This window comes from Suncus etruscus, chromosome 4 (genome assembly GCF_024139225.1).
Source record: "Suncus etruscus isolate mSunEtr1 chromosome 4, mSunEtr1.pri.cur, whole genome shotgun sequence".
NCBI lineage: Eukaryota > Metazoa > Chordata > Mammalia > Eulipotyphla > Soricidae > Suncus > Suncus etruscus.
The window spans coordinates 50061642-50088621 of NC_064851.1; the positions used below are offsets into that span (position 1 = coordinate 50061642).

General features: G+C 35.5%; 1 protein-coding gene across 1 annotated transcript in view; it reads left to right on the forward strand.

The window, feature by feature from the left end:
* RNGTT (RNA guanylyltransferase and 5'-phosphatase) overlaps positions 1 to 26980 on the forward strand; it is a 238843-nt gene that overhangs the window by 131160 nt on the left and 80703 nt on the right. The window contains exon 13 of the mRNA XM_049772216.1: positions 6354 to 6454. Within this exon, the coding sequence (XP_049628173.1) occupies positions 6354 to 6454 (101 nt within the window). The remainder of the gene's footprint in view (positions 1 to 6353; positions 6455 to 26980) is intronic.

The following is a 26980-nucleotide window of genomic DNA, read 5'->3' on the forward strand; positions in this document are numbered from 1 at the left end:
GGGATACCATGCATGTCATTTTATCCCCTTTCAGCAACCAGTTTTCTCTCTCTCTCTCTCCTCTCTCCTCTCTCTCTCCTCTCTCTCTCCTCTCCTCTCTCCTCTCTCTCTCTTTCTCTCTCTCTCTCTCCCTCTCCCTCTCTCTCTCTCTCTCTCTCTCTCTCTCTCTCTCCTCTCTCTCCTCTCTCTCCTCTCTCTCTCTCTCTCTCTCTCTCTCTCTCTCTCTCTCTCTCTCTCCTCTCTCTCCTCTCTCGTCACACCTAGCAGCGCTCAGGGGTTACTCCTGACTCTATGCTCAGAAATCGTTCCTGGCAGGCTCAGGGGACCATATGAGATGCCGGGATTTGAACCACCGTCCTTCAGCTTGAAAGGCAAAAATGCCTTACCTCCATCTATCTCCTTTATATATCAACAAGAGCAGCATAGGATAGTGAACTATATATATATATATATATATATAATGTTTTTTTAACTCATATTAGGTATTGACTCCTTGCATAGAATTTTTTGGGAACTCTGTTACTCTTTGAAATTCAGTTTTTGCATTTTCTTTTTTTTTTCAGGGAGACCCCTTTTTCTTTCACTCCTCTGATTTTGATATTTCTTGGGAAACCTTGATTGATTGCTCATTTTAGCATCTCTGTTCTCTCCTGGATTATATTAAAATTCCATTATGATTGGGTTCACTATCTTAATAGTTTTTAATTTTTAACCATTTCAAGTATTTATGTAACTGTTCATGGCATGTAGTTTGGCTCAAGTAACTTTTCTTTCATGCAAAATATTTGTTTTGTATATGAAATATTTGCCTATTTCTTAGTAAAACAGACAATATCATATCAAATTAAGCCAGAGTTGCTTTTTTCTGTCTAGCAGCATATTAATTAGGGTGTCTTTAAAAGCAAATGTTAGGGGGTGTGGAGTCATAGAATACGTGTAGGACACTTGCCTTGCACAAGGCTGACCGAGGTTTGATCCTGGCATCCCATTATGGTGTGATCCCTGAGTGTAGAACCAGGAATAATCTCTGAGCACCACCCAATGTTGCCCCCCAAAACAATGAAAGCCCAAAACATGACATACCAGCTAGATGTTAGACCAGCAAGAAAAGTGAAATTACTCAAGTCAGAAATCTTTCTTAGTTTCAGGAGATGATTTTTTTTCTTAATTTTTATTAAGACCAATGTGAATTACAATTCTTTCACAGTTATATATAAGGCACATAGTGACAGTGAATTAGGGCAATTCCCAGTGATGACCTCCCTCTGCCATTATTCCCAGCATGCATCCCAAATCTCCACTCTTAGTCCTCTGGACTACTAGTGTAACAGGTCCCATTTGTGTATAGCTTGTTGTGGTTTGGGTCTCTTGGTTCTATTGTCATTAGCTTTGAGTTGGGTATTTAAGACTGATCATTTTTTATTTCCACTCAATGCTCATGAGACTGTTTTGCCTCAGAAGTTATAATGTTTTTTATTTCATTATAAGCACTGGAATGCCTATTATGATAGTGTTTTTGTCTACATTTTACTAGTGAAAATCATAGCATAGGACTAGATAATCCATTTTTAAGAAGAAAAATGCTATTTCTGCCTCTTAAAAATTGTATCTGCATGAATGAACATACCCTTTAAATATGCTTAAAATCATAAAGCTTATAGTTTGAAACTGCTGAGAGAAACTAAACCTTTTATTTTCTTGTTATTATTCTTAGTTTCACTTATATCAGAGTTTCTCAAATGTGTCATTAACTTCTTAGGATGGATAAGGGTGTGTATTAATTTGTAGGATGGTTAGTAACATCTCTGATCTCTCCTCACTAGATGGCAGTAGTGTTCCCTACCCTCCTGAGCATAGCAACCAAAAATATACTTATTGTTAAATAGAACATGCTCACCCCTTGTTGAGAATCACCGATGTATACAACAAATATACCATGTATGCCCCTTATTTAATATTCTTTGCTTTAGTTTTAGGGATTTGTAATTTGGAGCACATGGCTGTTCTCTTCCTGAGTCATATTCTGTTCTCATTTAATGAACACGTTCTTGAGCATATCACTTTGTTCTTTGATATTTGCATTGTTTATATTTTTTCTTTACAATGATAATGGGTATTTTAGGTACACTGGTAATATTTTTCAGACATAACCTATCCCCATTTTTTTAATTTGCCAGAACATTTGATAAAATAAGATTTATTTCAGTTAAATATAGCTGTGGTAATTTTTTTAAATTTAGCTACATGATGGTGGTGAATTTAATGAAATTAAAATGTATTACTCCCTAATTATAGATTAGAGCATGTAGCTAGAAAAGATATTTTTGTATCTTCGTTTATAGTTTAGCAAGATTCTGTATTTTAAGTTTGATAGTTCATAAACATTTATTTTAAAAGCTTTAATTTTTAAATGATTTAATATTTTATACTCAATATTTTAGGGATTGGGATCAAAAGGTCTTTGTATAGCAATAAATCCATAATCTTTTATAAATGTTAATTTGAATAATCTTGTTTAAATATAAGGGACTGATTTTTTTTGTGTTATTTTAGGGGGGTATTTCTCAAACCACTTCCCACAATGCTAGTCAGCCAGGCTAGCAAAGGCCAGAGGTGTGATGCTGCTAGGACCCTATAGTGTTTGGAATACTAGGTACATCCTGCAGGTTCTCAGAGCCCCAATACATGGGACTTTCCAAGGCTACATCTAAGGGTATTTGAGAAACTAGGTGATACAAGGATTTAGCCTCGACTCTTAGTGTAAGCAAAATCTGTGTCTCTGCTAAGTTATCTCCCTGGTTTCTAGTAAAATTAGTCCTAGTTATTTAATATTTACTGATTATTTATTGAACATTCTATGGTGTTTTGTAGATATATCAAACATAGTTTTTGCTGAAATAGAATTTCATTTTAATAGATATTCAACTAGATTTAAGCACAGATTCTGTCTTTATTGATTTTATGTCACTAATTGAATCCTACTATTAAAAATAGTTTTCTAAAAATTTCTACCATTTTGCTCATTTGACAGAAATGCTTTGAGATTTCCACTAATATCTAATGATTTGGTGATAGTGAATGAGCAGTGACTTAGACTTTTGAATTATTGTATAACAAGAAGACAGTCTTATTTCAGAGCCTTGATTTTTAGTGAAAGAGGGTGCAGTTAATACTTAGAACTGCTATTATGCATTAAGTCTCTTTATATTTTGCCACTAGATATCCATAATAAATTACTTTAATTCTGTAGTCAGTATTTTTTATACATTTAATACTTAGATTGATTTTGGTTTCTGAGTGGTTTCATGCTGATGTAAGTAAATATGAAACATAGTAAATGATAAATAGGATGTTCCTTCGGCAAAGGTTGGGATGAGGTCATGTCATCTCTTTTCTTCTTTGCTGTTGTGGTAAGCCACTGCTACCAAAAAGGTCAGTGACATTTCTGTCATATGTGTTTGCTATAGAAAAAATGAATATTATAAGATTTTTCTTTCTGAATTGACAGAGTTTCAGCATTCATAAAAATGAACATTTAAAACAAGCCTTAAGAAAATAAAATATTTTATTCTACTGAAAGATGTGTTATCCAAATGAATTATGCAAGGGAAATAAATGGATGGAAGCTTCTATTTATATACTGCATGTTTGATTTTATATTGATGTGTAAATATAAGACTGGAAGGGACATTATATGCTATGTTTTAAAATTTTTTCATGATAAAAGGTCTTTCCTGGTAATTCCAATGGTTTGTTTATAGTAAAGCTTAAACTGTAGTTTAGTATGTAGTATATGGACTGCTTCTTGAAGCAAGTGATCCTGTAACTAGGATTTTTGTTATTTTTCTCACTTTTAAAGTCTGTTTGAAATAGTACAGTGAGTAGGGCGCTTCTTGAGCATGTGACCAAATAGGATTTGATCCCTGGCATCCTGAGTCCTGAACCAGGAGTATCCTGAACACAGCCAGCCCTAGACTCCTCTCTCTAACATTAGTAACCATAGCATATAGCATTTTTTTCCTTTCTATTTGTTGTTGTTGTTTTGGAGGGAGTATGTTTTATTACAGTGGCTGCTCAGTTTGCATCAAAAAGTCGAGCCCTGAGTTAGGTCAAACAAGCATTTATACTGCACTTCACAGGCAGAGACCATAGCCATAGCTGCTTTGTAATAGCCTTCCATTGACAGAGACCTCCCATTGCCCATGTTCTGGTTATCTGCTCCCTCCCTAGGCCCTTTTGTTGTTAATCAATTGCTTCTGCAGAGGTATTTTCTAATTTTGATTTTTTTGTGTGTGCTACATCTGGTGGCACTCAGGGATTACTTCTGGTTCTGTGCTTAGAAATTACAGCTGGCAGGCTCAGGGGACCACAATGGGGTATCAGGGATCAAACCTGGGTCAGCCGCATACAAGGCAAAAGCCCAACCTGCTGTACTATTGCTCCAGCCCCACCATTCTAATTTACTATTTCCCATCTTTCATCATATTTTATGCAAAATGTTTCTAATATAAATATATGTTAAGAGACCACCAACTGAGGCAATTTGGATTTGAGTTCTGTCTGTTTCTGATATTATAGTCTTGTTCAAGTTATATTTATATTTACTTATATTTAGTATTATAAAATACTAAATACAATATGAAAAATCAAGAAATATATATAGACAAGCATAAATAATAAACTAACCTTAGAAGTTATCTGGATGTCACTTCCTCAGTCTTGTTATCACCTTTGACTCTAAAGAACTTTGCTCTCAGAACATTCCTGATCTCTTCATAAAACAACAGAAACCCAGTAATATTTTTTCAAGAATTTCTTTTATTTGGGGATTATTCCTGACAGTGTTTGTAGATGAGTTTTAGCTTATTGATTAGGATTGGTGACCAATACTGCTGGAGGTGGGCATTCTGCTTAAAATGTATGTACTTCATTTAGTCCTTAAGCTGATAATTACGCTTTGTATTTCTTAAAGGCTGACTGTGTATGTGCTATTAAGTTATAGGAATTATATCTTGTCCTATAATATCTTGTAACAAGTTTCTAAATTTGTTGAAGTACAGTCCATTTTTTTCTTTTATTGCATGTGTTGTTGGTATATTTGACAATATTTAATATTTAAGAATTTATTGTCAATTTCAATTTTCAATCTTAAAAATTATCCCTTCTAGGGGCCGAAGTGGTGGCACTGAGCCATAAGGCGTTGGCCTTGTTAGCGCTAGCCTAGGTTAGACCATGGCTCGATCCCTGGGCATTCCATATGGTCCCCCAAGCCAGGAGTGATTTCGGAGCACATATATATCCAAGAATAACCTCTGAGCGTTACCAAGTGTGGCCCGAAACAAAACAAAAATTATTCCTTGTGGAGGCGAAATAGGTAGTACAGGATTCTGGCACTTGGCAGGAATTGCCGTGACTTTATAAATTGTTGTACATGGTATTAAAGACAATAATAAAGCTTTCTCTCTATGAACATGGAGTGATTTTTTATTTTATCTTTAATTTCTTTTATATTTGAAGTTTTCATTATACCATTCATCCACTTTTTGGTTATATATATTCCAGATATTTTGTTTTATTAGACACTATTATAAATAGACTTTTCCTTTTCATGGTTCCCTTTTTGGATTGTTTATTGCTAGTATATAGAAATACAACTTATTTTTTTAGTGTTGATGGTATTATTAAAAATAAACTTAACAAAAGAAGCACGAACTTATATACTGATTACACAGATAAGGCTGAGAGAAATTACAAAACCTAGATAGGTTTGTAGTGCTCACGAATTGGAAGTTACTATTGTCAGGCTACCCTTTTTTTCCTGATGCTTTAATGTGATCCTAATTAAAATCCCAATAACATTTCAAATAGGACTTTTTGTAGATGACCAAAGGTTGGTGTTTCACCAGTTGAGATGGTCACTTAGTAGTGCTCTTCCCCCTAAGGAACTACAGTGCTCTTAAATCCATGACACTGGAAAATTTTAACCAGTGCTTGCTCTATTCTTTACAGACATTTGTAGATTAAGACTCAAACTTTGGAGGAAGAAAAGTTATGAATAGAAAGGGCAAGGAACCACCATGTGAAATGATAGACTTAGGGGCTGGAGTGGAGTATGGTACAAAAGGGAAGTACATGCAGTTGATCTGAGTATTCCCAGATAGTCTCCCGAGCACTGCCAAGAATAATTCCTGAATGCAGGGCCACAAATAACACATGAACATTGCCAAGTATCTCCCCACCCCCATAAAAAGCATTTTAGGAAAACAGTATTAATGTTGCTTAATAAAACATTATAGACAACAGTTATTTAAGTTTTGGCTTCTTAATAACTATGTCATTTTGATTCACATTAGAAATATAAACCTGGTCGCTGTGATGACATATTAAAGTGGAAACCACCAAGTCTAAATTCTGTGGATTTTCGCCTAAAAATAACAAGAATAGGAGGAGAAGGGTAAGTATGTACCTTGTTCCCACACCATTATTTCATGAAATAATGCTGCTCTGTTTTACTGTTTACAGGTTACTTTATGCATATTTTAGTTTACATTATATTTTATCTCTAATTTTCTCAGATAACTCTTGATCAGTTATTGCTAACATTTTATACTTTATGCTTAAAACTTAATATTATTTGGGCTCATGAGAGCTGAGCACATGGCTCCCCTAAGCACTATTGGGAGCAACCCCTGAGCATAGTGCTGGATGTAACCCCTTAGCACTACTGCTCTTTTTGGTTCTCAAACGAAACTAAACTAAGCTAAAGTAAAATACATTCATAGCTCCTTACTGTAATTAATCATTTAGGTTTTCATCCCTGAAGAGCAAGAACATAGCATTATCAGACAACTTTCATTTATAGAATGTTTTGTAACATGTCTTAAAATGGCAATGGCAGTGTATGTGTAGGGATTAAGAACATTGGTGCCATATATGTGCAGCAGTACTTGTTGCCTATCCCTAGAATATGCGATAGTTATTTTGATGGGGACTACATTGAATTAATATAGTACTTAATTTGCAGTTTCATTTTAGCAATATTAATTCTTCCAGTACATGACAGAGAATGTGTTTCTATTTGCTGTGTCTTCTACTTCTTTTAGCAGTAGTTTTTTGTGTGTCTTGACTTTTATCTCCTTAAGTCAGTTGCAAGTATTTGAATTTTGAGGTACAACTGTGAATGGGATTTTGTTCTGTTTTTTTTTTTTTTTTTTTTTTTTTTTTTCTCATTCAACCTTTATTATTGCATGTAAGGGAAATTTTTTAAAAACTTTCTCAAAACTTAGCACATGGAAACAAGTAACCCTATCAAAATCTGAACAGACTTTTCCTCAAAGAAGACATACACCTGGTTGTTAGGTATGTGAAAAAATGTTCTCTATTCTATACAATCAGGAAAATGACAATGAGACAAGACCTCATGGCGTACATCAAATAGACAAGTTGACCATGGCTGGGAAGGCTATGGAGAAAAGAAAATCCTTATCGATAGTAGTTTGGAATGCCATCTAATTCAGCTTGTAAAGAAAAACAGTTTGGAAATTTCTCAAAATATAGCCCAGTGATTTCACTTCTTGGCCTCTATCCTAAGAACCCCAAAGCTTATTACAAAAAAATACTTTTGTTTTATATTACTTTTATTTATAATCACCCATGTGTTTTTCAAGGAACTTTTTGGTCCTAAATGTGAACAGCTGTCACTGATTCATATTTTTATTGAAATCTGAAAAGTGAATTTGAAATACCAGTTTTATCCATCTAAATTATTTATCTTCACTATATAAAGACATTTTATTTAAGGTCTTTCAAATATTTGTAATGTCTTTAGATTGCTAATACTCTTTAGATTTTTTTTCCTAACAAGTGGAGAATTTCCAGTGATCTAAAAAAAAACTTTTTTTTTTTTGGGCCACACCCGGTAACGCTCAAGAGTTACTCCTGGCTATGCGCTCAGAAGTTGCTCCTGGCTTGGGGGACCATATGGGACACCGGGGATCGAACCGCGGTCCATCCAAGGCTAATGCAGGCAAGGCAGGCACCTTACCTCTAGCGCCACCGCCCGGCCCCGATCTAAAAAATTTTAATTGGATATGTAGTAGAGAGTAAATTTTTATGGTATTATGTTAGTTTACTGCAGAAAAAAATTGTGTTTTTATAATACAAAGAATAGAGTCTTTGTAAAACAAATGTGCTGATTTTTAAAATACAATAGAATATATTTCATATAATTTTATATTGGTTATAGAAACTATCAAGTCTCATAGCTTTTATATTGATGTTAGGCTTGAAGCATTAATAAAGTTACTATATATATATATATATAAAATGAAACACCAAATTCAAATTTTTGTATACACATTACAGTGAGGGGGGATTTGATCTTTCATGGTGCATTTCCTAATTAAAATCAGTTATGCAATGAGTTAATAGCTTTTATTAAAATAGTTGAAAAATATAGAGCTATATTTTAAACTTTCACTATTTTGAACCATTTAAAGAGTTAATTATGATGATAGGTTATTTAATATCCTCTAGCATTTGACAGCTTCAAAATATAAATATGGTAATTTATTGTAAAAAAGAAGAAAGCTGAGGCACATCATTGTTAATGCACTCCTTTTATCTCTGGAAAATGGAACTCATATTAAGCTTTGAATCTCCGGAGAATATTGGGGGAGGGCATGGAAGTACTTAATTTAGTTCTTTGTGTATATTGGAAAATATTTTAGTAAACTAGACTTCAAGTGTTGAATAATAGGTTAAAAGGAACAATTATAACCCAAAATTTTTGCAAAATTCTATAGTGATAGTGCTAATGGTTGTTTTTACTATCTTTATTATATTTTATTACATTGTCTTTATTATGAGCACTTAAAATCATACTAAATCATAAGAAATGCATTTTATTGTGCAATGGCAATTTAAGTCTGATTTTTAATGTATATTAGAATTATCCACTGTAAACACTACATATTAAAAGGTTATGGTAATATTACTACCTTGTATTTTAATTAGAAACATATTACCTGGAAGTTTTTTGTATCTGTAATTCAGACCATCTTCATATTGATAAGTGATAGTGCATTTCAGAATGCTTTTAAGTTATCAGTGGGAGTCTTAAGTATGTGACATTATAAATATATGTCATTGCCAGTTTGTTATATGAAATTGAAAATCTAGTTATGTATATTTGCCTATTTGAATTAATGTAATTTTTGCTGATCATTGTGCAGTTTGGTGAGTTATTTAGATATTAAATTTCCTCTTTTGGGTAATGATTCATAATTACTTTGATAGATAGAACCAAACTATGTAGTATTTATATTTAAAGATTACTTTTTTGGGTCTTGAATATGCTTTATTATACAATATATGAACCATATTCAGTGATCTCAAGGGAGTTTAGAATAAATTAACTGTAACTTGCATGAATTCATTACCAAGAAACAAAGACCTTTATTCATCCTTTTCAGAATTTAATTTATGGAAAAGAAAAAATTAATAGCCCTACTTGCCTTCCATTTACATTTAGAATATATGCATAGTAAGTAGCATTATTTATAACTGATTTATCACTATTCAGTAAAATTTATTGAAAATATCCTATGTGCAAACTATGTTGTTAGGTGCTGGGAATAAAAAGACAAATAAGTGGGTCCACAAAGATAGTATAGGCATTAAGGAGCAAGTCTTGTCTGGTTCCAGCCCTGATCTAGATAGTACCCCAATCATGGCAGGGGCTGTCTGTGGAGGCCCCTAATGGCACTAAAATGATCAGGATAATCCCTGGCACTGTAGGACATGAGCAGCACTTTATCATTAAACTTCATTGCTTTGAGTTGTTGGCCCATTTGGCTGAGAACCTTCCAGGCCTCTGAATACCATTGGGAGACCCAATTGTTCCCAAAAAGTTTTGAAAGTTGAGATACAGGTAAATATCTCTGTGACAAACATATTCTGTCAATGAGAATAAAGTATATAGGCATTCACACAACTTTTGATTATATCAGAAACTAATATATAAGTCAAGTTCCACTTGAACTTAGAGCAGACACTTTCTCTAATACTGTTCTAATAATATTGTTCTAAGAATAGATGATGGAAGCAGAGGGTGTGTTCAGCTATTAAAGGCAAATCATCAATAGCTGTAAGAGTCAAGTAAGGGTTCTTTCCCAGGGTTTTAAAAGCCCTAGGAAATGAAAACATCTGGTAAATAGTTCATTATCTCAGAAATAGCATTTCACAGATTTTATTTTTTAAGTTATGTATTATTTCAAGCACAGACACGCTTATTTGCCCTCTTACTATGTGACATTAGTTTATATTTTATATAATATATATTTATTTTCTTTTTTCTCTGTATATATGTATGTAGTTTAGTTGTGGGGGCCACACCTGGCAGTGCTGAGGAGAAACCCCTGGTCCTTTTATACTCAAGACATAGGCCATATCTCTTGAGCCATATCCCCAGCCTTTTGGGGGGGTCTTTTATTTATTTCACTTACTGTTTTTTTCCTACCCAATTTAAAGATATATTGAGATTTTATTTTCTTCATGTTTACTATAGAAATTTTATTGTGTCTAATTTTAATTTTAGTATATTTGCTGCTAAAGTGAACATAGCTTAATCAATTTAAAGTTGACATCTTGGGATGGGAGAGATAGCACAGTAGTAGGGCGTTTGCCTTGCATGTAGTGGCTGACCCAGGACAGACCTGGGTTCGATTCCCAGCGTCTCCTATGGTTCCCCAAGCCAGGAGCAATTTCTGAGCGCATAGCAGGAGTAACTCCTGAGTGTCACTGGGTGTGGCACCAAAACAAAAATAAAATTGACATCTTTACCTCTTATTGTGATGTTCTAGTGAAGCCTATGTATTATTATTCTATATTATTAAGTCTTATTATATAATACTTTTGTGAAAAAATTAAGTCCTTCATGGAATTTACATATTAGCCAAAATAGATAAGCCAAAGAAAATAACAAATAAGAAAGCTAGATTTTTCTGCAGTGCGAGAGACTACCGCCTGCCAGAGGCCTAGCAGACATGACTCTAGACAAGAGAGGTTTTTCTGGAGACTGGATTTAATGGGGGAACAGCCAGGGTAGGTAAACCAGTGGGTAGACTGCTTGAGTTGCATGTGACTGATCTGGTTTTGATAATCAGTACATCAAATGATCCCCAAACCCTAGCAGGAGTGGTCCCTGAGAATAGAGCTAGGAGTCAACTCTGAACAATGCCAGGTGGACCCAAAATGAAATGAAGACAAAACAAAATCCCAAAAACAAAAATGAACTTGTGAAACTTTAAGCCGGGAAAAAACAATCAGCCCCTTTAGAAAATGAGAGAAGAGATAATTAGAAACTGCCTAAAAGAAAAAATGTAGATGTTCAATAGGCAAATGAGAAAGGGTTCTGCATTATTGATCATCAGAGAAATGCAAATCAAAACAAGAATGAGTTGTCTTCTCACATCAATGATACTGGCACATATCACAGAACAAAATCAACTGGTATTGGCCTGGATGTAGGGGAAAAGGATCCTTCATCCACTGCTAATGTGAATGTTACTAATTTATTGTTTTAGAATACAGTATGACCTATTTTTTTTTCAAATGTATGTGCTGCTATCTAACCCAGCAGTTCCATTCTTGACATTTCCCCCCACGGGCCCCAAAACTCTACTCAGGAGTGATATTTACACTCTTTTTTTCATTGTAGCACTATAGCCAAAATCTGGAAAAATCTCAAGTGTACAAAAAAACATCTTTTAGTTGTGCTCATCAGTGGACATACCCTTTGAGTTGTGGTGCTCACAGACAGAAATTGCTGCAGACATCATAGGTGCCTTAGCTCCCAGGTATACTCAGCAGGTGTAGCAACCCTTTATTAAACTTGTTACTTTAATTTGCAAGGCAGAGTTCTTACTTGCCTTGAGCTATATTCCCTTTGCACTAATAATGTGAACCTTAAACAGAAACATAAAGAAAATGAGACTTTGCACTAATAAATGTTTTCAAAGATGTAATACTTAGAGAAATAATAGGGTATTCATTAATCTAGCATTGTCAGTGTTTTATAGAATATAGCAACTGTGAATAGTAGGAATGGATTGAACAATTTCTTTCTTCCTTACAATCATATCTTAGTTATCATTGAGGAGTTTTTCTTTTAATTCTCTAGAGTATTACCAATATTTGGTGAAATCGAAGCTGCCATTTTTGTTTATTTACTTGTTTTTGGTTTTGAACCTCACCTGGTGGTGGCTCAGGGATCATTCCTGAGTACTTGTATACTCATATAGAGTGTAGAGAGTATTGTATACAGACCATATATTTATACTGTATAGTATGGTACTATACCACATAGAGTATCAGGGTGCTAGGGATTGAATCTGAGTCAGCCATGAGCAAGGGAGAGGAGCCTCCCAGATGAGATCAGCGTTCCTGAAAGCCTTTCTCAGTGAATCTTGGCCACCAATTTTGTGGTCCCAGAATACAGTGTGCTTAGTTCCTGCAGGGCAGGAGGTCATCAAGGCTACAACTACAGTGACTGGGGTCTCCAGAACCATTCCTGTGATGTTTGAGCCTTGGAAGCTATTCCCTGCAATGCTTGAGAAGCCCTGTAGTGTCTCTAGTTAAATATGGGTTGCCATCTCCCACCTAAAGCTGTCATTTTAAAGGTAACTTTTGGAATTCCTTTGCTTATAAATTATTTTAGAAATATTTTTGAGACAATTGCATTAGAAATGTTCTGGCAAATTTTTCTATGATTATATTTACTACTAAATCTCACTTTATATAAATTATTTCTTAGCACATTTTTAAGGTATTAGTATCATATTAATGTTATATACTAAGTATTAGTATACTTGGACATCTGGTGCCTTTCTGTTCTTAGAAACTGGGTCAGTCTGGTATGCTCTCCCATTCTCTTGCTAATTTTTTGTTAAGTTTAATGTAGACAATGGAATATTACACAACTGTTAGGAAAAAATGAAGTCATGAAATTTGTCTATGCTGAGTGATATGAGTCAGGGGGAAAGAGATACATACAGAATATTTTCAATCAGTGGGTTTTAAGAAAAATAAAGATAGAATGGTAATAATACCCATAGAGATGCAGGCTGGAATGTCCGGCCCATGGTATGAAGCTTACCACAAAGAATGGTGAGTACAGTTAGAGAAATAACTGTACTAACAACTACCATGACAATGATAGTGAGAGAGACAGGGCATAGTAGGGGAGGAAAGAAATATGAAATTTTGGTGGCTGGAAAGTTAAACTGGTGAAGGGTGGTGTACATTCAATGACGTAAACCCAATTACAAACATTTTTGTAACCATAGTACTTAAATAAAGAAATTTTATTATTAAAAAAAGTTTTGTATAGAGAAAAGTCTTTTATTTGACCTACATTTTAGTATGTAAATTACTTGGTTACCTTGAATGAGCTTTCAAGTAATAAGATATACTCCCTTAGCAACTCTTACCAACATAAACTGTACTTATTGAATAAGGAAACATTAATAGTTCCTTTGCTAAGGAGAGTTGAATTTGAGAATGATTCATTAGTTTGTACAATGAGGCCTTAGATAAGGTTTAATACTAATCCAAAGTTTTTATTAAATTTACTATGTTATTTTAGATTTTTAGTGGCATTTAAAAGTATTTTCATGTAATTTAAGTATCAGTAATGACTTGACTTGTTTTTATGAGTTGTTGATAAATCTTTTTGACCCATAGTCATACCTTCCTATCTTCAATAGCTAATTCTGTATTTTCTGAGAGTCCAAAATTTAAGATAACAGCAAATCTCAGCACGTTTGACCTTTTTCTGGATGTCTTTATTTCTCAATGTCTACTTCCTAGCCTAATATATTTACTTTGCATTTGTCCAGAGGATATATGTATATATAACATGCATTACATATTCATATATATATATATATATATAAATCCCATATATTTGTTTTTGGGCCACACTTGATGGTGTTAAGTGCTTACTCTTGGTTTTGTGCTCAAGGATTACTTCTTGCAGGCTCAGGGATTCTGGGAAATCAAACCTGGGTTTGCATTATGTAAGCAAATGACCAATCTGCTGTACTATTATCACTACACCTAGTCCAGATGGACTATTTTAACTTTTTTTTTCTCACATAAAGCAGGAGTAGGGGTTAGTGGTGGTACTTCCTTAATTAAATTCCAGGTCTTGTTGATCTCTTTATTCCAATTAGAGTATTTCAACAATTCCAAGGTGCATATTTAGTTTTCTCTATTCTGAAAATAATAAGTCTTTTAGCCATTGTTTTCTGTATCTATTTGGTTTCCCTAGGAAGTATATTCTGAGACAGAAATTTGCATTTTCATTTATTGGAGATTTCTCTTAATATCATCACCTGTAAAGGGCAAAAGTGAATTTTGCTGCACATGTATCACAGGCTCACTGTTGTCTGAAAAACTCTGGAACTGGAGATATATCTCAGCATTCTTCCAAATTAAGTTACAGGTCTGGCCCTTTGTCCTTTCTATATCATTAGATAATAGTTTTCATAGGGAGGAATCATAATCTTGGTGAAGTAATTCTTTTCTGCTCTGACAATACTAAAAGGACTTTACTGAGCTATCTACCTCAGAGTTTCTGGTAACTAGAATAAATTAATGTCCCATTGTTGAAAAGGAAAGATATGATGCCAGTCATAGTATTCACTACTTCTGTTCTCTGCTTAATATTTAGTATTGGCACATAAAATAATTGTGGTTTTTAGAATCAGTAGCTTCTTTGATTTGATGTAAAACATGATACTTTCAATAAAGATTTAACGATTATATCAGTGCTATCTGTTCAGGAAAATAGGAATTAAAGGATTTATCTGGTTTATCTTTGTAATCATATTAAAATTACATACTTCAGTCTTATAAAATAATTTTTTCTAGTTATTTGAATATTTGTTGCTATTTCAGGAACAAATGTATATATAACAATGACTACTAAAGAGAATATTCTTGTCATCAAAGATTTTAAATTCCAGTAAATTAAGACAAATGAATATATATCAAGTAGCATGATACTGGGTATTTAAATAAATTAAATTAAAATAAAATAAATTTAAATAAATTAAACAAACGTGGTATATATTAACTTGACGCTGTTAATTGTCTAAAATGACAGATCAAGAATTTATATGGACATACTAATTTTCCTGATTGGTTACTTTGATTAAGGTATATTGGGCAGGAATTTTCTGCCTCAGTAGTATAAACTAATGAGCCTTTTACAATTATATTGTCAAAATCTTTTTGGTTGAATGAGGGACTTCTTGCGTAAATTGGTTCATAAATATGGCTTTCGTGCATGTTATTGAAATGCAGTTTTTCGGTTCTGTCATAAGGAACATTATTATTAAAAAAACATTACTGTGTGTTTAATTATACATGGATATGTGCTTGTTATCATTCATAGAAAATTAGAGACCCAGGATGTTAAGATATTGAAAAGATGCCCTATGAATAATGGTATTTTTTGCTTTAGGCAAGATCTTGGTTTACTAATTTTATCCTGGTGAAATAGCTTGTATTCTTTTGAAATGCAGTTAATGAAAAAATTGTGTACTGTTTCTTTGGCATGCTTTCTCATATTGATCTATATTGTTTCTTCTACCTTTACTCTCATTGTTAAAAATAATTTATTTAAGCACAATGATTACAAACATGTTCATAATTGGACTGTAGCCATAAAAACGCACACCCCCTTCATCAGAGCAACTTTCATGTCACCATTGACCCCCCCCCCCCCATTTTTTACCTTCCCCACCCCTTGCCTCACCTTTACTCTCGTCTTTAAACCAAAAATCCTATCATAAGCCATTTTCCATTCTTTTCCTACTCTGAAAGGATTTTTTCCCCTCTTGTCTTTAGTGCTGATGATTAACTTTGCTAATTCTTAATCAAACCTGTTATTGCTTCCTGATCTCCATTATTCACACCAAGGTGTCACAACATCAGATTGCTTTTCTAGTTCAGTTTTACACTTGGATATAATTACTTCATTCATATCTGTATCACTATTAGACTATTATTGACATGACAGCAAACCTATTGTTTGTTAATTGGCAGGAGGGTAATTTGGGCTACACCTGGTAGTGCTCAGAGTTCACTCTTAATTAGGTTGAGGAATCACTCCCAGCAGGGTTTGGGAACCCTATATGATTGAATTCAATCCTTTGGGATTGAACTGGGATTTTTCGTGTGCAGTTCAAGTACTTGACAGTTTCTCTGGCCCCTTCCTTTTTGTTGTTGTTTTTTAGGTTTTTGGATTTTGGGTCACACTCCAGTGATGCTCAGGAATTACTTTTGGCTATATGCACAGAAATTGCTCCTGGCTTGGAGGACTCTCTGGGACGCTGGGGGATCAAACTGCTAGACTGTCCTAGGCTAACGCGGGCAAGGCAGATGCCTTACCACTTGTGCCACCGTTCCGGCCCCTTGCCCCTTATTTTCATCTTAGTTTGCTTTGCTTGTGTTTTGTTTTATTTTGGGGCTATAACCAGCAGTACTTGAGTTACCTCTGGTTCTGTGCTTAGAAACCACTCCTGGAAGCTCAGGGTGTTATATGGGATTTTGGGTGATTAAACATGGTTGGCTGTGTGTGAGGCAAACTCTATCCACTGTGCTATGGCCTAAGACTATGCTAAGAACATAGAAACTACTCACATATTTACTAACTGAACAAATGTGAATTTTACAAAATATATGTAGTGTATTGACATATATTACAATATTTTTAAATGAACAAAGTAACTTTTTTTAATTAACTCATTTATCTACTTGGTGATGACTCCTAAAATTGTATGTCCAGTCAGTGATTTTTGAAGTTCTTCATCCATATTTCAAGTTGCTTTCTTCATTTCTCTTCATTTTAATTTTGGCATCACAATGTCATTTTGAAACAGTGCAGCCTATTGTGTCACCCTTCTGTTTTAACCTTCTTGTCACTCACTGATTATCCAAATTTCAAAGCAGATATTGTCTTAAGGCCATCTGTCTAGCCTTATTTTCCCCCCTCTAATTTCTAACACCGTGACTTACCAAGTTATTCATAATACAGGCATGTAAGTCACTAAAGATTCAAACACCAGTCCCTTCACCAATGTGACCTTCCCGAACAGTAGTGTCCCCAATTTCACAACTACCGCCCTAGCCTGCTTCCATGCAGGCACAAACACACACTGCTTGCTACAACGCAAAGGCAAGTAGAATTGTCAAAATTTGGATCAACATATGTCACTTGTTCTATCTCTGTATTGTTCTATCTCTGCATAGTGTTACTGAAGTGCCTAAGGATTTATGATAAGACGTGATTGGAGCTAGTTGAGACTTTCTAGTTGTTGTTTAGGCTAACTGAGCTTGCTGATTACTATGTAACTTTCTTAAGATTTCCTATGATACTACTATAAAATATTGAGGTGTCATGCAGCAGCTGTGTGTAGAGCTGTGTGGTCCACGATTTTTAGACAGATTGGGTGGTTTGAAAGTTTGATAAGGTTAAGTTGTGGAGAAGGGCCATTTCTGTCTGGTGGTATAGGGTGTGGCATTGGTCTGCTATAGTTTGTGCAAAGAGGGGAATCTGACGATGCCCGTCCCCCATTTTCTTCGAGTGCCACAGAAGTATCAGCCAGGACTTGACTACCTGGGAATTATCAACAGCCATTATTTTCTTTTGGAACATGATAACAGAGCCAGGCTACTTTTCTGTCTAGAGTAACTTATTGTTGGGTATCCTGAAATTTACAAAGTAACAAATAGCTCTCATTAAAATGAAATACATAGTTGAGAGTAGGACTTCCCAAGTATAGGAGTTACATTGTTATTGTATCATGCCCACCACCTTAATACCAGTATCCCCAAACCAGTGTCCATTGGACTCCTTTCAGTGACTTATATTGTTATTGTATCATGCCCACCACCTTAGTGCCATATCCCCACACCAGTGTCCATAGGACTCTTGTCAGTTCTACATGCTTTCCTCCATATATCACCTTGGTAACCTCAGTTCTGAGGTCAGTCCAAAGGTTTGTTTGTTTGCATTGGACAGTGTCTTCCTCCTTTTTTATTTATTATACCACAGATGAGTGAGATTATTTGTTATCATTGGTTGTTCTCCTTCTGACCTCTTTGACTTAATGTAACACCTTTAATTCTATCCATGTTTATTATAGCTGAATGAAAGGTTTCATAGCTATTGCTTTAAACTATTCTTCAGGAAAACTACTTAGTTCCAACACTTTTGAGTTTTCTGTTAAGTCTTGTTTTGCTCCTTGCTTTGTGACTAATTTTTTTATTTTATTATTTTGCTTAATGCTGTTTACTAATGACCTCATGTTGACGAACATTTTTTCCCCTTAGCTTACTATGTAGGCCTTATTGCAGATTTCTAGGCTACAAGAGATAATTGAGGACATTTTCCCAGGATACAGAGGTATCTGTTGTTTTATGTGCTGAAAAGGTACAGGACAAAATCTAGAACTTTCCTCCTCTTTAGGCTGTTTCCTTTATCCAGGATATCCCTTACCCCCTTCTGTTGTGGTACAGTCCTGATCTCCTGGTTCTGTTATCTAGCTCTTGTAGTGGGGTGTAGAAAGGAAGAGAGCAGGTAGGAGCTGTGGTTTGGACTCAGGTTACCCTGCCATCTTAGCAGTCTTAGGTAGATCCAGTGAGGATGGTTCTCAAAGACTGCAGGTATTCCCTTCAGTGTTAATGCTTGAGTTCAGAGCCCCCTTGCACATCTTAACTTATTGCTCGATAAAAAGAGGCGAGAGGAGGGGAACCACTCAGTGTTCCCATAGAAATCTACCTCTTGAGAAAGCATTTTCCCTACACTATGTGTACTCCTTTCCACCTTGTGGGGGAGGTATTGCCAGGCTAAGAGCCCTTGCTTTCTACTTTTACTCTCTCCTCTCTTTCCAAGCTTGAACTTCAGCTACTTGCTTGGTGTGGAAGGAGTAAGGGAAGACTGTCACAGGCAAAGTTGTCAGTTGTACACTGTCTAGTGGCCAGCAGCAAAGATGGCAGATGTCTCTTTTCTGTCAGTTGCTTGCCTGTCTGCCTGCTGTTGCTGGGTGTCTCTGCTTCACCAGTGGTTGGCAGGGGAAACTCTGTTCTCAGTGTCCTGCTGTCCTCTGGAGGCAAATTTCTGATTTTCATCTGACTGGTCTTTTGGGAGCCTACCCTTCCTGCTAGCAGGTCCTGGAGGCCTCCAATGTTTTACTTGCAATTTTTTCTGCTCTCATCAGAGCCACCACTGCCTCTTGCCGTACAGATACCATCCTCCAGCTAGTTATTTGTCATAGCCAGTATATCACTTTGTTGCTCATTCAGATGAAAATGTGAGGAGGTGGAGTCTGGCATCTCTGCTGGTCTGCCATTTCACTGGATCCTGGAGTTTATGCAGTTGGGAGGAAAATTTTACATGTAGAATATGTATATAAAGTTTATAGTAGTATAGTTTGTCTAATTAGTTTTCTGGGTGATAAAGTTTTCATGACATAAAGACTTCAAAAAATGTGTAGATATGTTCCTAAAATCTCCCCTGCACAACCATACATCCCTGTAAATACTGCAGAAATAGTTATCATCATCAAAACTTAAAAAAATGAAGGGCTAGTAATATATAGCATTTCCATTTAGTGATGGCAGTTTAATTCATGCAGATGGAATATAGAATAGGAAGAATAGCTCAACTACTTAATCACGTGGTGCCTTCAATTGCAGCCATTGTTCTAGATTTCTGCTGAAGAATATCAGCATTTCATCTGCTATTTGGTGTGCAAATATTAGCCTTAGGCCTTTGTTTCCACCCCAATTTTATTTTGAGGGTAAGGAGTCACCCTGATTTGCAGTACTATCAATGATATGGTTTCATGTCTAAAACATTCCAGTACCACAACCTTCATCAAAATGTTCATTTCCCTTCATCTTTGTCTCAGGATTTCTTTCATTCCACCTTTGCCCATCTCTCCAACATAGGAAGCTCAGTTCTTTAGATGTGTTCCTAGATTCTGTTGCTTTGGGCAGTAACCTGCTTTTATGTATCACTTATTATATGGGAAAATAAACCTTGATTTTGAGATTGCATGTTCAGGGGCTGGAGAGATTGAATAGTAGGTAAGGCACTTGCCTTGCCTGAGTCAGACCTGGTCTCGACCTCCAGCATCCCATATGCTTGACTGAATACTACCAGGAGTGAATCTTCTAAGAGTAGCCCCAGAGCATAGCTAAATGTGGCCCAAAAGCAAGAAAAAAAGAAATTACAGGTGCAAACGCAGTAACAGCAGCCATTTGCTGAGAAATTAGTAATTGTCACAGGCACTATATAAGAAATTAACATGTACTACTTTAATCCTAAAAAAGTAGGTATTAACCACATAAACAATAAGCAGTGCAAAATGTTATTTCATGTCTTTACATTTTAGACATAGTTTCCTTTCCCTTTTTTGTCATAATATTCTCCATATCAATCTATGTATATGCCAATTTAATGACTTTATTTTTCTAACAGCTATATAGGATTTCATTGTGTAGATATACCACAGTTTCTTTATCCACTCATCTGTTTTCAGGCACTTCAGTTGTTTCCAAATTCTGGCTATTGTGAATAGTACTGCAATGAACATAGGAGTGTAGAGAGCTTCTATGCATTTTGTTTTGGGGCATAGTTTTTCTTCCCAACAAAAATCTGTCCTGGTCTTCAAGTGGCAAATTTTATTTAGCAATGCATATCTAAAGTATTGCTATTTAAGTATACCATCATTGTAAAAAGAATCAAGATATTCTGTTCCTAGGGGGCCAGAGAGATAGCATGGAGGTAGAATGTTTGTCTTGAATGCAGAAGGACCGTGGTTCGAATCCTGGCATCCCATATGGTCCCCTGAGTCTGCCAGGAGCAATTGCTGAGTGTAGAGCCAGGAGTAACCCCTGAGCACTGCTGGGTGTGACCCTCCCAATCCTCCCCCCCAAAAAAGATAGTTATGTTTTTGTTTTTACTGTCTTTGAAATTTAATATATATTTTATAATTTTAATACTTCTCCATATTGATTGCTTCAAGTATTCAATATATGTGTGAGACCTAATGGCTACTCTATTGGATAGTTCAAATCACTAAAGGTCATCAATGACATGTTGGGGTTTTTTTTGTTTTGTTTTGTTTTTTGGGGGGGCCATACCCGGTGATGCTCAGGGGTACTCCTGGCTATGTTCTCAGAAATTGCTTCTGGCTTGGGGGACTTTATGGGATGCTGAGGCATTGAACCACGGTCCATCCTAGTCTAGTGCCACTGCTCCGGCCCTGCAATGACATTTTCATAGAATAATGAGAGAACCATATAGTGTGTACCACTTGGTTGAATTGCAAGATTATCTGTGAAGTAATCAATCCAAAATAAATTTGTGGTTATCATTAGCCTCTAGATATAATTACATTTTTAAAGAAAATATGATGAAATAAAGGAACGTGTTAAGCTAGAACATTGCACATCATAGGACAGTACACTTTTGGCTTGCAATAGCACAGCAATAAGGCATTGCCTTGCATATGGCTGACCTGGGACTGACCAGGTCCAATTCCAGGCATCCCATATGCTCCCCAGAGCCTTCCAGGAGTGATTTCTGAGCAGAGAGCCAGGAGTAACCCCTGAGTGCCACCAGGTATGTCCCAAAAACCAAAAACAAAGAAAAAAAGTTAATGGCAAAGCAGAGGAAAGTTGGAGAACTCAAAGAGCTGTCACTGATGAATAAATTTGATTAAAATGCTTAATACTGGTTGAAAACTAGAAGACAACTTTTTGGTCCTCTTACTAATTAAAAACATTTAACATGATAAAATAAATCGAACACAGTAGATATTTTATGATATGAGAGTGGACTTTTAGGTAAGGTATTGTTCAACTTGGGGACTTTTAGAAATTGTTTCGGGATAGGTAGGATTGAAATGGTATGTCTGAATTTTACTTCAAAATAATTCAAATATGTGAATGGACATATAGGAACCTGATAAAAGATTAACCATCATTGCTAATTGTTCTAGCTATGTTCAGGTAGGATCATATTAAAATTCTATTAAAAATCACTGTGTAAAATTTGCAGCATTATTCTACTCACACTGAGTCTTACGTTCTAAAAAAGTAAGAATGATATAAATATCGGCAATGCACATATATTAGAATGTAGTTAAAATGTTTTGAGTTCTTTAGGAAAATAGGTGGCTACTGTTTATGGTTCTAGGCTTTGTGCTTAGCCAACAGGTACTGTGATTGTCCATTCTGTAATGATTGGATTTTATGGAATTTTATGCAAAACATTCCAACATCACATCCTCTGCTGTAGTGTCCCTTTTTCACCTCTACTGTCCCAGCCATTCCTATACCCCACTGTCACCTTTGAAAAATTCAATTCTATAAAACAGTTCTCAGTTTTTATATTATTTTGCCATTTGTTATTACCATACTATATTTCTTTATATCCCTTATGGGAGTGATCATTCTGTATTCCCCATTTCCTCTGGCTGACTTGACTCAGCATAATACTCTTTAGTTGTATCCACATAGTACTTAATTGCATAATTTTTTTTTCTTATAGTCAAGCAGTATTCCATTTTGAATTTATTTCAAAATTATTTTCACAATACAATTTTTTATCCAATCATTTCTTCTGGTACATTTGAGCTGTTTTAGATGTTGGCTGTAGTGAATAGTGGCACAGTAATAGATGCAAATGTCTTTTGAAAATAGTGTTTTGGCCCGTTGGGATTTAGATGTCAAGTAAGTGAATTGCTGGATCATAGCAAGGTTTGTTTTTTTTGTTTTTTGTTTTTTTTTTGATAAATCTTCAAATTATTTTCATAAGATTTTAAACTTGCCAGGGTGTATGAGAGGTCTTCCCCCCATACAGGTTGTTTGGTTCTTTTTTGTTGTATGCCATTCTCCCTGGTGTGCAATATCTCCTTGTTATTTTGATTTGCATTTTCCTGATAATATGTGATAGTGTGTTGAACACCTTTTGTCATTTCAAATCATTACATTCAGCCTTGAAAATAAGATGTTGCCTTTATTAGAAATAAGAAATAAGTAAGCTAATTAATTGTTTCATTTTCATATAAGGAAGTTTTGGTTCACAGCTGTCAGCACTTAGGGCTTATTCCTTCACTCAGCTCTGTACTCAGGGATCATTTATAGTGCACTCTGTTTGGGCACCATATAGGGTGCTGAGGATTGGAATAAGGCTGGCCACTTGCAAGGCTAGCGCCCTACGCACTGTACAATATTCTTCCCTACTCACCCCCTTCAGTGGCAGGGATTAAAATTGAACTGAGCTGGCCAGATACCCTACCTACTGTTCTATTCTAGTTCAGAATAAGTATGGTCAAGTGATTCAATAATCTTTCTAAAATCCTATACCTATTATGATTCTGTATTCTTACTCTTTTTCACTATATTTATGAATTTCAAACTTGCTTCATGCATAATGTATTTTGTTTGAGTAAAGATTCTATACTTTCCTCTCATGCACCTTATTTTTATTTATTTATTTTTGATAGTCTTCTTGTGTACTTTTTTTTTTATTTTATTTTTTTGCCACACTTGGTGATGCTCAGGGGTTACTCCTGGCTATGTGCTCAGAAATTGCTCCTGGCTTGAGGGACCATATGGGACACTGGGAGATTGAACCGAGGTCTGTCCTAGGTCAGTTGCTGCAAGGCAATGCCCTACCACTGCTCTATCACTCCAGCCTCCTTCTTGTGTACTTTTAATATAAAAACTAATTAATGTAAAATTGTCATGTCACTTCAGATTAAAATTTTTTGTCTAGCTTTATTGAATTTACCATATCTAATATTATGAATGAGTTTTATAATATGAGTTTTATAATACCTGATTTTTTTCATGTTTTGTTTTGTTTTGGTTTGGTTTGGTTTTGGTTTTTTGGGCCACACCGGGTGACACTCAGGGGTTACTCTGGCTATGTGCTCAGATATTGTTCCTGGGTTGGGGGACCATATGGGATGCCAGAGATTGAACCGAGGTCCATCATGGATCAGCCATGTGCAAGGCAAATGTCCTACTACTATGCTATCACTCTAGACTTTTTTCTACAGACTTTGATTTCATGATCTGTATATTTTTCTCTAGATGAAATGTGATCTTCTTTTTTTTTTTTTCGTTTTTGTTTTTTCTTAAGGGGGGTGTCCACACCCAGATTGGTCACAGGCTTCTCCTCATAGTGCTTGGGGAGCATATGGGTTGCCATAGAATGAGCCCAGTTGCCATGGAATGAACCTGAGTCCCAACCCAGTTAGTACGTGCAAGGCAAGCATCTTGCCTGCCATACTGTATCTCCCCTGGCTCAAAAGGTGATATCTTTAACTTTTAAAAGGTGATCACTAAAACTGCTGCTGAATATGTAGCAACTTATCAATGAAATACAGAAATATTTCATTTTTCTTTATAACTATGATTCCAGAAAATTATTTTTCTAATTTATTTAGCATTTACAAAGTTAAAAAAAATATCCTAAGTAAATGTTAAGTAAATCCTTGCAAACTTTAAAAGGTAGCTGTAACAGTCTAATGTCATATATACTGGGCAATACTCAAGGATTACTCCTGGTTGTGCACTCAGCAATTAGTCTTGATGGGCTCAAGGGATCTTATAAGATGCCAGGGATCAAACCCCTCCAGACTGTTGTTTGCAGTGCAAAGATCAGCACCTCCCTACCTGCTATACTTTCATGCTGGCCCCAGACCAACATATTTTTTTAAAATGTTATTTAAGCATCATTGTTACAAAATTATTCATTGTTGGGTTTCAATTATACATTGTACACCATCTTTCACCAATGCACTCTTCTGATTACTGATATCTCCTGTTTCTCCCCAGCTCCCAACTTTTTTCATTCTGGTATTAACTCATCGTGTAACTGTATCACATACTTTTCAGGAAATTAAATAAACTAAAACCAGCACCTTTAAGTTTTAAAACAAACTATTCCTTGGCATGTATCAAAAATACGGGGAACATTGTGTTTATGGGGCCAAAGAGATAGCATGGAGGGAGGGTATTTGCCTTGCATGCAGAAGGATGGTGGTTCGAATTCTGGCATCCCAGATGGTCCCCCATGCCTTGCCAGGGCAATTTCTGAGCAAAGAGCCAGGAGTAACACCTGAGCACTGCTGGTGTGACCCAAAAACCAAAAACCAAAAAAAAAAAAGAATAAAATGAGTTGAGATTGTGATCAGAATTTCTCATTTTTCTATACAAACTCCTAAAGTTTAGATATCAGGTTACTTAAAACTTACAGCTTATAAAAGACCCTTTTTTATATTTTATTGTTCCAAAGGTATTTTGCTCTGTTAAAAGTTATTGACATGATATTGACTATATTTCCTGTCATGTGTTAAACAAAATTAATCATTCTGTTGAATGTAAAAAGAACTCCAATTTGTCAGAGTTTACGTTAGGGCTGCCCAGATGAAGTATACAGTGCTAGTTCTACTTAGCAACTTTTCTACCTTTTATATATAAATTTCATCTCAGTTTCATACCATTTTGGCAATGGTATTGAGGATCTTCTCAATAGAGAATAAATTGATGTATAAAGTAATACAAGGAGATGAAGAACTTATCTTTTGGTGGGCACATGGTAATTTCCAACATCCTTGCTGAACAAACATGCATTAAGACTTTACAAGTCAGAGGCAACATTATAGGCATGAGAAAACTATCACTCTGTGGGCCCTCATGGTGCTTCCCTGGACCATCCTGCCCCTCAGTTTCCTCCTCCACCTCTGCCTGCAAGCCATTGCTGCCTCTAGATCTTTTCAGGCGAGCTATTATACCTCCCTTCAGTTTTCTCTCTCTCTCTCTTTCTTTTTCTTTCTTTCTTTCTTTCTTTCTTTCTTTCTTTCTTTCTTTCTTTCTTTCTTTCTTTCTTTCTTTCTTTCTTTCTTTCTTTCTTTCTTTCTTTCTTTCTTTCTTTCTTTCTTTCTTTCTTTCTTTCTTTCTTTCTTTCTTTCTTTCTTTCTTTCTTTCTTTCTTTCTTTCTTTCTTTCTTTCTTTCTTTCTTTCTTTCTTTCTGTGTCCTCCCTCCCTCCCTCTCTCCCTCCTTCCCTTCCTTCCTTCCTTCCTTCCTTCCTTCCTTCCTTCCTTCCTTCCTTCCTTCCTTCCTTCCTTCCTTCCTTCCTTCCTTCCTTCCTTCCTTCCTTCCTTCCTTCCTTCCTTCCTTCCTTCCTTCCTTCCTTCCTTCCTTCCTTCCTTCCTTCCTTCCTTCCTTCCTTCCTTCCTTCCTTCCTTCCCTTTTTTTCTGGTATAGTAGCCCCAGGCAGGACATGCAACACTTTTCAGCATCCAGTTCTTGTCCAGAATGATCATTTCCAATTATCATTGCCACAGAAGTCTTTTCTTTGCCCTAACTACACTTCCACTATTTGTGGCAAACTTGCTTGATCCTCCTGATCCTTGTCTCTATTGCTTTTGGATGTGATTACCATACTATTTCCTTTTTTTTAAACATTCCACAAATGAATGCAACCATTCTATGTCTATACCTCTCCATCTGATTCATTTCATTCAGAATAATCTCTCTGTATTCATTCATGTAAAAGTAGATTTTATGACTATATTTTCTAACAGTTGCACAGTATTCCATTGCATAGATATATACCACAGTTTCTTTATCTTGGGAATTTGGGTTATTTTCAGATTTTGGCTATGTAAATAGTGCATCAGTGATCATAAGAATACAGAGGACTTTCCTTCATTGTATTTTTGGGATCCTAGGGTATATTCCTAAGAGTGATATTGCAGGGTCATTTGAAGGCTCTCAATTTCTAGTTTTATTTGAGGAATATCTATATTATTTTCTCAAAAAATGGTCCATTCCCACCACCAGTGAAAGAATCCCTTTCTCCTCCCATTAGTGCCAGCATGGTTG